General features: G+C 44.0%; 1 protein-coding gene across 1 annotated transcript in view; it reads right to left on the bottom strand.

The window, feature by feature from the left end:
* Positions 1–420: 420 nt before the first annotated feature.
* Positions 421–15,351, bottom strand: part of LOC130122668 (E3 ubiquitin-protein ligase pellino homolog 1) — a 63,042-nt gene continuing 48,111 nt past the window's right edge. The window contains exons 3-7 of the mRNA XM_056291629.1: positions 13,630–13,759; positions 11,290–11,391; positions 10,339–10,536; positions 9,039–9,227; positions 421–4,562 (exon numbers count right to left, since the gene is read on the bottom strand). Coding sequence (XP_056147604.1) covers positions 3,984–4,562; positions 9,039–9,227; positions 10,339–10,536; positions 11,290–11,391; positions 13,630–13,759 — 1,198 coding nt within the window. The 3' untranslated portion in view covers positions 421–3,983. The remainder of the gene's footprint in view (positions 4,563–9,038; positions 9,228–10,338; positions 10,537–11,289; positions 11,392–13,629; positions 13,760–15,351) is intronic.

The following is a 15,351-nucleotide window of genomic DNA, read 5'->3' as shown; positions in this document are numbered from 1 at the left end:
ACAATACTTCAAATATTTTACACGTCAGACCTCATTTTGTCAGACATGTAAGGTTCTTGTTACAGATTCCTATCATTAATTTAGCCAACAAAATTGTTTATCGTGATTTTACAATATCTGAATTTTATCTTGATACAATACCATTGAAATATGATAAATGATAATATAGGATTATTGCCCAGCCCTTGATGGGAATATATAAATGTTAACACTGATATGAGCCCTCAAAACAGCATGTTTGCATTGGTATCCAAACCTTTGGGAAGACAGAATACCTGATTCACAAACCACTGAATAACTTAAAAATGTGTTCCCATCTCCAGTAAATACTTTAATTCACCCCTGTGACCTTTAACCCGGTAGTCTACACAATCAGGCTGTGCCAATGAAACTCAGGAACAGTCAGTTAAATGTGTCACTTTTAAACTTTATTGTTTAAAGTCAGTACAAAAACTGTTCTTTTGAAACATTCTCAGCTTTCGCCTTTTCTCAAATGCGAGGGGGCTCCTGAGCGGAGCGGAAAACAGTGACGAGAGGATTGGGAGAGCGGCGACCTTAATGTAGAAACACCGTGTAGAGAAGACAAACAGTGTACAGACGAGAGTAAAGCCCTTACTCACACACTTTCTCCACAGAGAGACAGAAGAGACGGTGCATTTGACAAGTCTGTATGGTTAAAACAGACTAAACTAGGCCGGCTAAAGGTGAGACATTAAATCTGAAGAATGACAAAGAGTTTACTGGTGAGGTATGCTCAGAGGACCTCGGTGGACAGTTGTTTACTAGTAGGAGTGTAAGAAAATATCGATACACTTGAGCAGGGTTGGGTAATCTTATCCAGAAAGGGTTGGTGTGGGTGCAGGTCTTTGTTCCAACCAAGCAGTTACACACCTGTGTCTGCTAATCAAGTTCCTCAGCAGAGACTCTACTGGTTGATTAGTGGGATCAGGTGTGTAACTGCTTGGTTGGAACAAAAACCTGCACCCACACCGGCCCTTTCTGGATAAGATTGCCCACCCCTGCACTTGAGTATTGCGCTATTATGTTTTGTGATACTGTATCAATTCTGATTGATTTTAGTTAATAGTTTACATGCAGAGATTTGTGGCAGACAGTGGTTCATTTTATACCCCCGGCTGCTAGATAGCAGTGTTTTAATCTACCTTCAGCCATTTGACTCTTCAACTCCAACAACGTAAACTGAGACAGGAAGTTGCGTAAACACAAAGAACACAGGCCTATGAAATTGCAATATATCGCCTTGCTTACAGTATTGCAATATATTGAATCATAACCCCTGTATCGTGATACGCATCATATCGCCAGATTCTTGCCAATACACAGCCCTAGTGTCTAGTGGTCTTACAGGCCCAGTGTTGTGCGATGCACGTGTGTGTTTCCAGATGCGACACAGGTCAATTTTGTTTGTCCCTGAGGTGAGTTTGTGTGTTGCAGTCCAAGCACAGGGATCCACTGACGAGAATTTTTCTTTTCTACAGAGAGCTACTGTGGTGAAAATGTACATATACATTTAAAATGCAACTATCACCCAAGAACATCACGTTATAATCTCTCTCACTCTGTCACATATGCTGCCATATATTGTGACACTCAGCTTGCATTCAATACGCTGCCTGGATGGTTTAACAGGAAGGCTGTTTGACCATTGGTCAAATACCATCATGTGGATGTCCATCTCATCCTTTCAGCAAATTGCATATGTAAGTTGTGTGAGGATATGCGCCAGTGAGATTGCACAAGTGTGAAGAGGATTAGGACTAGGCCTACTTAATGAGCACCGAGGTTCACATCCTTGCTTGCAATTCTTGAGACTTAAAAAAAATCACTTTTTGACTTGTACCCTTTCTTTGTTATAGATCTCACCTTTGCAACCGTGGATTCAGTGGGCGAAATCAAAGAGATCGTTGATCTACGGTCAGACATTTCTGGAATGAGAGGGAAGTCCTGATATTAGTTGCTGATATTGAATCAGCCACAGAATATTCCATGGGGGTCATTTATCAACCCACGGCCTGCATAGCACAAGTTTACATGAGGCTCTTTTAAGGGGCTCCATGCTCTCAACAGAGAAAGTATTACCAGAGAGCATGGACCAAAGAAATTAACCCATGCAGTTTTATGGGTGAAAAGCCTGAATCAAAGTGTTGCAAATAAATTAGTGTTTATTTAAAGCTGAACCAGAAGGACGGACTCGTACAACATCAAGACAATTTAGGTAGTGTCTGATAAATTATCAATCGCTTAAGTGTTGTCTTAATAGTGGTGCTTTTCAATTTTTCAATAGTAATCTCTAGCACTCAAATCGCTTAATAGCAAATGTCACTTGTGTCCTGGTGTGCTGAGACAAGCCATGAAAAGCATTTTCAAACGTCATTGGATATAACGGTGTGCATCTGTGCTCTATGAACCAAGTTCTTTCTGATGATGAGACACAGGGAGGGCTGCACATCTACTTCCACATAATCATGGATTTTCTTTTCTTTAGGTTTGATTTGTTTAGCAAAAATGTCATATTGTTATATATAACTGAAACTTAATTTAGTGGTAAATGAAAACAGCCAAGATGTTATTCAACGTTTGAAGTTGGGATCAGCGACTTAATGTCCCCAATCATCAAGACTAAAAATAATTCCACTATTAACCATAATCACTATATCTTGGAAAAGCAATCCAGATGACTTTATTGGCCATAACCACACAGGAAGGCTAGCCACAGGTGTGTGTAAGAGCCAAACAGCACGCAACATGTAAGAGCAGGAAAGGAAGCCACGCATTGTCAGTACCACTTTGCTCTAAGATCCTGCAACACTCACCTTGATACTCTTGTTTTGCACAAAACCTGTCTATCTCCTGTATCACAAGTCTCGTGAGGTCTGTGTGTGATTTGCTTTCCTCTGCAACATAAAATATTTCAACCTTGTAAACACCCTTGGGTGTTTGGTTTGTGAGTTGGTGATCTGCATGTGTGTGATGTGTGTGGAATTTGCTACATTGCTACATTATCCCAGCCAACCTGTGATGTAGATAGTTATGTTCATGGTGCGCTCACACACAGAATCCTATACTTGGCCTTTAAGGTTTTAGACCTGAACTTAAAGGGAGAGAGCGGACAGCCGGGGACTGTTTGATCAGTAACAAAGTCAGTTTCCCATAATGCTTTGTGAGGTCTCCATTCCAAATCTATTGCTTTTAACATCAAAGGTGTGGTAATGACTTTGGAGGAAAAATTTACATGTATAACTGAATAATTAACACGCACAGACACACATTACAAAACATGAACACACCAGAGGACAGACAATAGGGCTGTACAAACATGACAGGACATTGTTGCAAACAGACACTCAAAATAGATGTGAGAGCTGAACATAGGAACAAGGACATAGAACATAAGTATCTGAACACACCTAGAACTTTATATCTGATTATTAATATTATACTGTATTTTCAAATAAAAATGCCATGAAGTATTGAAGTTAGGCATATTCGACAGATAACTGATGAGGCGATGGTTCTTGGGGTATAAATAAATGTCTTTGTTTAAGTTAGCTCTAATAGATGTACACAGATGTATATTGCAACAATAAACATGAATAAAACCGTGTGTATGCCCTACGGTATGTTAGTAGTATAGATAAATACTGTTAAAAGTTCTTTGCCAAAAAACAGGACAAATTTTCACGCATCAGTGTTCTTGGCTTCTCAACGCCATTTTTTGTGTCCCTGGTTTCACATGAAAATATAGAAATCTTTGTTTTCATTCATGAAAAAGCAATACAAAGGTCACTTAAAAATGCGAGAGAGAAAAAAGTTTTATAAAAGAACGGCAGAGGAAAAGCAAAACAAAATCAAAGCCAGGTTCTGGTGGGAGCCATGGGCAACATTCCAATGCACGGATGGTGTCCAGCCACATAGATCCCCTCGCCTTTCTCTCAACACCATTGCTGGACGCCGCTCTCCCACTAGTCAAGAGGACCCTGGAAGATGAGTCTGATGTAGCCCTGCTCCCCAGCTAGCTGCTGGGCGCAGAAGGGGCAGGCGGCGTGGAAGGTATGGGTGCCGTGAGGCAGCGGGATCTGACTCCAGAAGGCTGCCGTCTTCTCTGAGCAAACGTGGCCGCAGGGGCTGAAGGCGTGGGTGGGCGGGGCGGCGTCCAGGTAGAAGCCGGCCTCACAACCCAGCCACAGCGGCACGTAAGGCCCCTTGGCTCGGCACATGGGGCACTCTCTGTGGCGTGCCTCACGACCCTCCCGCTCCTCCCGGTGGTTGCCCCAGTTGTGATAGCCATGCACATGGCCACAGTGGAGGTAGACCCAGGGCTGCTTCTCGTCCGGGGTGTCCTTGCGGCGCATGGAGGGGAAGGCCAGCGTGTTGAAGCCCACGGGGCACTGGGGGCGAGCCGCGTTAATCTCTTGCCGCAGCGCCTCCAGGTGTTTGACAGTGGGCGTGCGTGCAAGGCCCTCGGCCGTGCGCCACAACAAGGTGGCGCCACACAGGTCAATGAGTGAGCCGTCCACAAGCTCATGGGACTCCGTCTCCACCTGCAGCAGAAGAGAGCGAGAAAGTAACAGTGAGGAAGGGTTAGAAAGAGAAATAGTTACAGTACAAACAAGGCTCAGCGTTTTTGATTTTTATTTTTCAAAGCCATCCAGTATGCCGAATTTCGCCACAAGAGGACACTGTTACATAACCTCACACGAACAGGAACAACTTTTGGATTCGTGGAAACAAAATCCGGGTGAAAATCAGTTTAAACCGATCTCCTTTTAAAAAATCTGGGTATTTTTTGGTGAAAATTGGTAAAAACTGAAAATGCCGAGCCTTGAGTACAAAACCTGTACTGGTGTTTAATTTACATCATTTCAGCTGTGGTAGTCACCCATGGCTGAACAAAACATAAATCTTATCTTTTGTTGTTACTGCTCAAACTTATAAATCTAATGAACTAGTCCAACCTTTGATCTTTCCTAGAGATTTGGTTTTGAACTAGGCAAAGGGGTTAAGACTAATTGCTTTTATTTCCCAGATCACAAATTAAGTGTTTCATACCCACATAAGGCTTTAACTCAAAATGTTTGGTTTTGCATAAATCCCTGTGAGCTGAGAATCACATTGTTACAGTGCCTCCTGTTCTCTGTGTCCATTTTAGACTTCATACAGTCTCAGGAAAATTTTTACAGATACTCCAAGAAGAAATGACTGGTCATGCTCAAGAGACAAAATTTCTTCACACAGAGCTCATACAGTTTACAACATATTGTACAATTTAAATTCTATATTTATTTTCAAAATTTCCGTTTTTTTGATGCATAAAACCCAATCCCGCCTGTGATGGCCTGGTGGCCTGTCCAGGGTGTCTCCCCGCCTGCCGCCCAATGACTGCTAGGATAGGCTCCAGCATCCACGCGACCCTTAGAGCAGGATAAGCGGTTTGGATAATGGCTGGATGGATGGAAAACCCAATCCATTTATTTGTAATAGGCGATAACCCTGATAAAAACAGGGAGGGGTATTAACATTTGTGATAAACATTGCATACCAGCAGGTGGCAGTATAACCCAGCCTTTTGTGTTCCTCTTTATGTGCTTGTATATTTCAGAAAGTGGCAGGGGACAAACAGCCGGAGGAAAAATGACAGGTAAGTGAAAAGCAGCAGGGTATTAAAGTTACAGTTCGGTGAGTCTATGAGACACTTCAGTGTCGGGGTAGCACTTTCCAGCAGCCATGTCAAACTGGTGAACACAGTCAGGCAGTGGGAATTTCCCAATTTAGACAAAGAGCAGATAAGAGGGAGGGAGAGATAGCGGGTGAGCTTGGCAGAGAGAGAGGGAGGTTGGGGGCAGGAGGGCGTCCTGTGTAACAAAACTTTCTAACATTTTCTGTATTTAGGCACAGTACAAGTAATGTTTCAATAGTGTGGTAAATCAACTTTTAAAAAGAATGAAAAGGTACTCACAGATACACTGATAACAATATGAAAACAGTTTCTGTATAATTCAGTCAATGTGATGGATGATAATTTCTTCCTGAATGCAAACTCAGATTTGTGGGAGATGTGTGTAAATATGCAGCTGTTGGAATTACCCAACTTCATAAGTTCAATACCTTTACTTATCTACGCACTGCTCAATAGAGAGGAGAGGCAATTTGTTAAGAATGGGGTTCTCAGGTTTAGTAAGTTGCAATTAAGTCATGATACCATGCATGTTAAGATGTATTGAAGCATCTTGCATGCAACTTGACTTGAGTTTGCCTCTTGTTAACTAAGGAGGGATGAGAAAAATAAAATAAATAAGACTTAGTGGGATGCTCAACATAAAAAAGGATGTCAAAACAGTGAAAATAGACAAGGAGGGAAGGAAGAGGGAAGAACAGTGAATGAACAGTAGGCCTGATTTCCATGTAGTGAGATGACTCCTGGTTATGTAGGTGCCGAGTTCACCGCCGCTAATGAAAAACACATTTCCACGCACACATATGGTGTGCAAGCTGTACCACCCTGTCATGAGGTAAGGTGTGTTTCTCCCAATGAAGGTTTATTTTTAACTTTAATTATCCAGTAGGAAGGTTTATTTGGCACACATGCTCTCTTCCTGTACCGCCCCGTGTCATACTGAGTGTTTCAGACATGGATGCCTAGGAGCTCCCCAGTATTACCAGTCTTCTGGTACTGGGCACTGGGCAGTTAAGTTGGGCACCTCAGTGGTTGCTGTGAAGGAAAGAGACCACATCAGCCTTTACTGTCACCTGCTGTAGTTTTCCCCGATTGAGTGGGAATTTAAACCACCGGCAAGGTTTCATCACACTTCTCAGTACTTTAGGCTACCTCTCATCATCATCGGTGGTCACTCAGGTTCGAGTATGACTGTCCCCCTTCTGGGTCCCTCTGGGTCCTCAGGTGGGCATAGAGGCCAATCCCGGAGCCGCGTAATGGGAGGATGCCTGCACGTGACAGCTTTTTACGTGGAGTAGCTGATGCGCCTGCAGCCACCACACGGTCCTTGGCAGGGGGTGGTCAGAGTCCAATGGCATGGAGAACCAAGATGGCTGGGGACCACTCTCTGTTACAGCCTTCAACCGTCTTCACTGCCATTGTGACCCGGAGACATCTTCCGCCATTTCTGCCGTTGAGGTCTTTGTTGGATCGCGCTTTGTCTGGAACCTCCCCCTTGACCTGTCCGCCATGGGTGACCCTACCAGGAGCCAAGCTCCAGACGGCATAGCTCTAGGGATCATTGGTACACACAAGCTTCTCCACCACGGCAAGGTGGCGATCCAGGAGAAGAATGAAATAATGAAAAATTGGCTGTCTTGAAATGTAATTATTTATCTTAACACAATGGATCAACGGAGGCAAGAATGTTCACCAACTCATTTTATTGCTCGTTCACTCCCTCTCTCAGGCCCCCTCCTCCAATCCCCTCTCTAATTTAATTACAGTGACGCTAATCATCAGTCAACACAAAGCACTTTTATTAAACATACCAGGACCCAAGACACTACACCTCACGAAAATCCCCACAGCAGGCTCGCTCAAACCCAATGGATGAGTGTGAGTATGTGAATTGTAGTGTAAGGTATCTGTAATTACGCTGCTTTCAACCTTTTGTCAAACAGGCAGAGAAGGACAAACTCGCCTTCAATTAAGGATGCAAACAGCATTCCAAGGCTGTAACCCAAATAACACGATTTTTAGGTTAAGTTGCTGAAGTGACCTTTTCTCCAATCAGTCACAATGTCCTTTGGCGGTTAACCTCTGCTTACACAGCGGGGTTTATCCAATTTAGTGAACTGTATAGGTTCGAAAGTATGGTGAAAAGCCGTAGGTTGAATTAAATTCTGAAGCTGAAACCATAGGTTCAGATCTGGAGCGTTTGCAAAAGCTAGACTAAAGAATAATAATATCCTTTCTTACAAGCTTAAGCTGTTATGATTGGCATCATTATTAATTTTTTTGAGAGGGGGGTACATTATTTGGTTTTAAAGCAGAGTAAAAGGAATGGCAAAGTAGAGAGAAAGGGGAAGACAAGGTTCGGGGTGGGAGTCAATCTCCAGACATTGCCCATAGGCCTAAGCTAACACTGTGAAGTCTTATACAAACTTGTTCAGCACCAAGACAACCAAGAGCTTGTTTTATGATCTAACCAAAGTGAAGATTTCCAAATAAATCCCAGATAGCCATCTCTGTGAAAGAAGCCCCAATACACTTACATATGCTGCTGTAATAATGGTGACCAACTGGACTGCTTAGCAATGCCAAGCGATACCATGATTCACATGCATGGACATCTCTGAGAAGTCCACACTCCTGTATGCATCCAACATACCATCATGCTCCATTGCTGCACGAAAATAAAAACTGGGGCACGTCTGTTGCCAGCAATCGAAATTGTCAATCATCTGTGAAGCAACACCTCTAATGGTGAAGCTGCAAAAATGGTTAACTCTTTGGGTATTAAGGACCATGGTGAGATAAAGGAGTCATTAACTTGTGCTTGTTGTGACGCCTGGTAGATACCTCCATTACTGCAAAGATGGATCGTGTTGTGCTTGTAGTTCCAGCCAGGATGGCAAATTGGAAAGAAAAAAAAAACAGAGCAGAACAGAACAGAGCAGAACAGGATACTTCACTGACCACTGAGGAAAAATGTCTAAATCAGAGTTGTATCACAGTATTCAACCCCCCCCCCCATACAAATATTACAGATGGCCACACTAGGGTGAGGACTTTGATTAGGTGCAGGGAAAATGAGTGAGATTTAATTGGTGGAAAGGCGCCGACATCAGAGGATCCCTTTACAGAGACCTGTTACACAGTTGGAAACCCGGACCTGTTGCCATAGGGATGGCTACCGCCTAACCCCAGGTGATGGTGGAGTGTTATACTGTCACCGAACCCCCGAGTCTGTGTCACAGTGTTGGTGTGTGAATATCCATTTGAGACAAAGAGGCAGAGATGGTTAATAACTAGTTAATTAGAGAAAGAAAGAAAGAAAGAAATGCTATGCATCTCTCACCATTTTGCCTCTTTGTTGCGCCGAGCGGGTCTCTCGCAGTGTGAAGACATTGCCGCAGACAGAGATCTCCCTCCAGACACCCGGCTTGGAGTCCTGGGTAAAACCATGACGTGGGTGCATCACCAACACACCGTTGGTCGTCAGTCCATCCATCTGACCATCTGCAGTCTTCCACTTAGCAGCCTTCTCCTGAGAGAACAGTGAGAGATAGAGAATTGGAGGGCTTATTCTGCAACCTTAAACCAAATGCCCATTTAAATAAACCACTATGAACATCGGGCACATTATCAGTAGTTTAAATTATTTCAAGCTGTTGTACTGAAGATAGGAAAAATCCTTATGGAGGCCTTTTCACCTGTCCTACCCAACTAATGTTTTATCTGTAATCCATCTATCAAATTTTCATTTACATCATAGACATCTGGCTGGTGCTTTTCACAGCATGAACAGGTAGGGTTATGTCTGGGTTCATTGTCTTGCTTAGGACAATATGGCTATTATTATGATTGTATTTGTGACCTTTCCCTTATGTCACAAAATACACATTTAAAGATCAGAACTACCTCTGTGCTCAGTGCTCTCTGAACCACTTTTTGTTTTGTGTGGGCCGGGAAGAAAAACAACTGTCTCTGATCTCAGATGAGAAAAACAGTAAATGATGGGATTTTCAGAGGAAATAAAAACAGAGTAGGAGACTGTAGAAATGAATACTGTTTGAGAAGAATGTATCTGAAAATCCAAAATAAAAGAATTAATCTTAAGCTTAAAATTTTTTCCTTTTCAAATATTTTTCATCGATATCACTGTCTTCTTTTTTGGCTGGACTATAACAGCGAGGCCAGCCCTACACATGCGATTGTCCGTGAAGGAGTAACTGAGTGTGTGATGGAGGTTCACCATTGGTCAAACGACCGAGTTGGAGTTTCCCCATTGGCCATTGCTCTTTCAAAATGAATCAGCGCGAACAGTTTTTTATTACGCCATCAGCTGTTCACGGAACTGATGACAAAACAGCCACTTTTTAAACATAGTCACAGGGGCATCTGGGTAGCATAGTGGTCTATTCCGTTGCCTACCAACACGGGGATTGCCGGATCGAATCCCCGTGTTACCTCCGGCTTGGCCGGGCGTCCCTACAGACACAATTGGCTGTGTCTGCAGGTGGGAAGCCGGATGTGGGTGTGTGTCCTAGTCGCTGCCCTAATACCTTAGCTTCACTAAGCTGCCAGGTGTCAGTGGTGAGGCATAGAAGGGTCTATACAAAGCCATGGCGTTCTGGGCCACAGACGTGGAAACTCACCCCTAGGAAGATGTTCTTGGAGGAGTCGAAGCCTGCGGCGTAGATCCGTGCAGTGTAGGGTGGCGTGCGCTGGCACATGATGCGACAGGCAAAGCGTGAGATGGTGCTCTGCACCGACTGAGTATCTGAGTTACTCTGGCTGCCGGCCACCGTGTCCGTCACCACGAAGTCTATGGGGCTCTCTGTGGATCGACCAATCTGGTGGGAGGGAAAGGGAGCGAGAGAGAAAGTAAATCTGTTTATATTACCCTTGTAAGTTTGCACAAACAAAGAAGTTTGGACAAAATGTTTTTAGGCATGCTTGAATAGGTTGGTTGCTCATATGAGATACAAAAAGGGTTAAGTCTAAGAAGGCAAGAGGAAAAAAACTAGGCTGTAATGGCTGCCTTCCATACAATGTGCAAAAAATAAATATAAAATCAATAACAGTGTGTGGAAATAACAGCTGTTACTGACAAGGCAACAATGGAAGAATCTTAAAAGTGTCTGGTCTCTTACCTACACATTATTCACACATGGGGAATGGGTAGAGGCTCATTGTCGCCAAACAATAAATTGTTTACAAACTGAGTTTCACCCAAGCAATGGGATTGCTTTTAGTCGTGTTGATAATTCACATTTCATACAAGGCTCGGGGTGCTCTGCTAGCAAACCCTTGTAAGTAAGCACCCCCATTTCTTTGCCTCCACCATGATGTACAGTGGATGTGTGAAAATGCATACTGGTAATGTGAACAAGCTAGGCCGATTAACTTTGCAAGCTAGATTCAACTTGGTGGACTGATATAACAGTGCAGCCCTAGTACACCACCTCTACCCCGTTTCGAGTGGTTCAGCGATGTCTTGTGCCCTGTGATTTAAAAACGGCCTTGCGGTTTGAAGGAGAAGAAAAACAAACATGAAGAGTTTGTTGGGTTAAGTCGGTAAATCATAACAAAGAAGGCTTGTTAACCTGGAACATGTCTGTGTTGCTGTCGTGGGTGTACTCCACCACCACCGTCTGGGCGCGAGACAGAGTGTAAGAGATGCTGTGCTGGTCTTTGTTACTTATGGCCTGGAGGGTGGGAAGAACAGAGGAGGGGGTGGGGGGGGTTGATTCTTGATTATCTTTTATTAAACATCTCCCTCAAAGTCTACAGGAGAGAAAAAGCTTAACATGAAATATATGACAATACATGACTGACACCAATTCAGTACACCTCATAGAGTTTATTATCCCTGCCAGGCGGATAGCCTGGAGTGGACTATGTGTTTGGTCACGTGTGTGTGTGTGAGTGTGTGTGTTTCTCTGTCCACTGCTAATCTCACAAACTACTGGGCCGGTCAGCCTAATAATTTTGTGCACCGTTATGACTGTATGATCAAGGACCTTCTGTGGTTGCAGTGATTTCAAAACCTTTGGAAAACCTGTTTTATACCACAGTTGAGTGTGAACTCCTCAGCTGGTTTTTCACCCAAGTCCAAGCACCTGAGAAAGGGAAATAAGCAGGCAGTGTCTCCGTATTTTCCCTTCTTGCGGTAGGCAAAAAAAAGAAAAGAAAAAAGGGGTGGTTTATCACCAAGTCTGAGCACCGGAGAAGGGGCGATATGCCTGGCGGGGATCTGCACTCTACTGAGTGTACTCTTCTAGTTAGGAGAGAAAACGTGAGAGTTGAGCATTATAGTGAGAGAGAGAGAGAGAGAGAGAGAGAGAGAGAGAGAGATTATACCTTTCACAACAGTAAAGACCACAGGCAAGAGAAATGAAGAGAGAGAGACATGGTGATAAAGGACTCAGGTCATGAAGTCACCAGCTCAACCTAACACAGCTTTAACATCTTACAACCAATGCGGACCACCCACCGGACCACCAAGGACAATCACTCTTCCAGACATTTCCAATTACAGTGCCTAGAGGCCTGGTGTGTGTGTGTGTGTGTGTGTGTGTGTGTGTGTGTGTGTGTGTGAGGGCGTACCCAGAGAATGCATTAGAGATGGATACTGGTCCAGTGGTTTTCACACGTTCACATACACACATAAAGGTCTGTTACATGAACCTGATCATTCAGAAATACTCTTGAGGATCTCAGGTGGGTCTCATGACTGAAATGAATGAAACTGGCCAGACAGACAGACACATGCTTCCCAAGACGTTGGTGAGAAACATGCTCTGTTACCTTTCATTGGGCTGTCCACATACGTTTCTCCTATAAAATACCCGTGTGATCCAGTTAAATGCTCTGTAAAAACCCTTGTTCAGATACGTCTGAGTTGGGACCTTACCGCGGTTTCTGTTGCCCTTATTTAACTTGGACTCACTGAGGAGCACAAATACTCACTGAGCGACCGTTTACCTGCCCTGTTGCTTTGGTGCATGAGCGCCATGAGTGTGTGTGTGTTCAGTGGATGAGATGCTGTCATATCCTACCAAGAAAAGAAAGCAAATGTGCTCAATGGTCCTTTGTGGAGTGCACTGCACTCTGTGTGTGTGTGTGTGTGTGGTACCTTAATAGTCTAAACAAGCAAACCTACTTGCTTGATAACATTTTTGAGTGCATTGCACTCTGGATATGTGCACGCCAAGTTTGTGTGTGTGTGTTTGTATTTGATTGTGTACAGTGCCTCGATATCATAGCACAAAAGCAAACAAACTCCCCGTGGCCTTCTGTGGAGTGGTGGAGTGTAATGGGCTAAATGCATTTCATCCCGGGTCTGTTTTCTCACTGCTGTCAGAAAACAGGCTTGTGAAAAACATGCACTTACCAGCAGAGAACAGAGCGCTTACTCTGTTACAACGAGGGTTTTACGGGTTTCTAGGAAAAGTAAAGTATAGCTTCTACCGGACAGGCTAAGATCAGCAGTTGCCATACAGCATTCACAGTTAGAAACAAGAAAACTGTGCTCCCTCCAAGTGACACGTACAAACTTTAATTTTCCATAAAGAAATTCCAGGGGAGATGATAACATGGCATGGGGTGATGCAGGAAAAAATGAGGATTACAGATTGCAGCTCAAATACGTAGGAGTGTGAGATCAGCAAAAAATATCACTCCTTTCTCACCACCCCCTCTCCCAATCTAACAAATGTGAACAACAAACAGGACTGATCCAACATCCCGTGTGAACCCATGTCACAGTTCAACCACTGTAAGTGACCGATGCAACAACGGCACAAATAAAGAACACAAGCAGCTGATGCAAGGTGGCAATTTAAGAAAGACCAAAAACAAACGATAATGTTGCAGAATTTGGAGTTATCTTTTAAGACTGCTGCCACACGATCGCTGACAGATGTTTAGGGCGTGTATTTCACCTTGGCTGCCTGCGGGGTGCAGGCGACGTGCACTGTACTGGGTTTGACCCCGTTCGCCTTTGGTCTCTTACAAAGTCCAAAACGGCTTTTACGTCTGCCGCGGTCCCCGTTGGGCAGAGAGCCATTGTACCTGCGCACGCGCGCGCGCACACACAGACACACAGACACAGACACACACACACACACACACACACACACACACACACAGACAAAATAAAAAGAAAAACAATAGGCCATTATTGTCTGGGCAACTGTATAATATGCTGGAAAAACAGTCATTGTGGAAAATGCTTGTGGCATTTTGCCTCAACCTCTCAGTGTGCACACGCACAGCCACATACACACACAAATAGCAGCCTATACTTTCACTACATGCCTTTTACAAAGCACATAATGTCACCATTGAAAAACAGGCCCTCCAAACATAACCTCAGTATGACTGAGAAAATAAAAATGTGTTTTGCTTGATAACACAAGTAACAGAAGCTGGACAGAATGGACCTTCTATAACTCTATGTAAGACAGTGGGGGTGTGTGTGTACACTTGTGCATCTTGCCTTGTATTTCTGAGTAAGAACACATTCTATATATCCATTTAGGTGCCTGTCTGCTCTGTGAGGGTTTGAGCCTCTGGTTTTAGCAGGGTTGCCAACACTGCCACCAAGTTTTAACTAGCATGCTGGCTACCACAAAAGCTGGCATATTAACCTGTAAACCACGGCTAGTATTATACCCTGTGCTGCGGAAATCATCAGCACAGCTGTAACGTGTATTTGACATGCTTGTATGAAACTGCCCTTTGTTTTAAGTCCTGTAAAAGACCGCTCGGGCAGGCCTGGAGTTTTTAAGAAGCCCAGCTGACAACTAAGTGTTTGTCTTTGATGGGTGAGAGCATATCCATGGGGATCAGACGGCCCTGGGAGGGTTTATAAGTAACCATGGTGAGAGAACAGAGCCATGGCAACATTTGGGAGGAGTAACCATGGCAAGAGCGTAACCACGGCGAGGTTTAGCCTGTAACCATGGTGAGGGCAGGGTAGTCTTGCTGGAGAGAGCTCCAAGTGTTCCTTGGCAGTGAAATCTGAGGCTCCCATGAGTAGTAGTAGGCTAATATAATCGGTGTGTGTGTGTGTGTGTGTGTGTGTGTGTGTGTGTGTGTGTGTGTGTGTGTGTGTGTGTGTGTGTGTGTGTGTGTGTGTGTGTGTGTGTGTGTATTCTGCACACAGTAGTGCAGTTAAAATCAGATTGCAGCAACAAACTAGCTCTTATTCTGTCAGCTTATAAAATCAGACATGCAGGTCAGCTAGGGAGTTGTTGGCTCCAGCTGACTCAGTGGTGTTGGTCCCAGCCTCTCTTCCGACCTGTCAGCCTCACAGGGTTATTGCTCATGCTGATTCACCGTCAACAGTGGAGACACGCAATTGTAAAAAAAAGCCAACATCATAAACAGATGAAAAAAGTTTAGATGTAGCTCAGCGTCAACCTACAAGACACATTTCTGAGTAGAACCTATGAGTGTGTGTGTGTGTGTGTGTTATTTTTCCTACGTCGCCCCACCTCAATGTTTCTAAACTGCCTCAGTGTTAAACACCACAGACATGACCTCACTCCCTCTGCAACTCTGCTGCACTATTCAGTATTTTTTTTCCTTTGGGGGGGGTGGCTACACTGATTTAACAAACACACACAAAACCCATTAAATATAAACATTCACAAATGCTT

The sequence above is a fragment of the Lampris incognitus genome, chromosome 13, assembly GCF_029633865.1.
Source record: "Lampris incognitus isolate fLamInc1 chromosome 13, fLamInc1.hap2, whole genome shotgun sequence".
NCBI lineage: Eukaryota > Metazoa > Chordata > Actinopteri > Lampriformes > Lampridae > Lampris > Lampris incognitus.
This window is presented reverse-complemented; position numbering and strand designations above follow the sequence as displayed.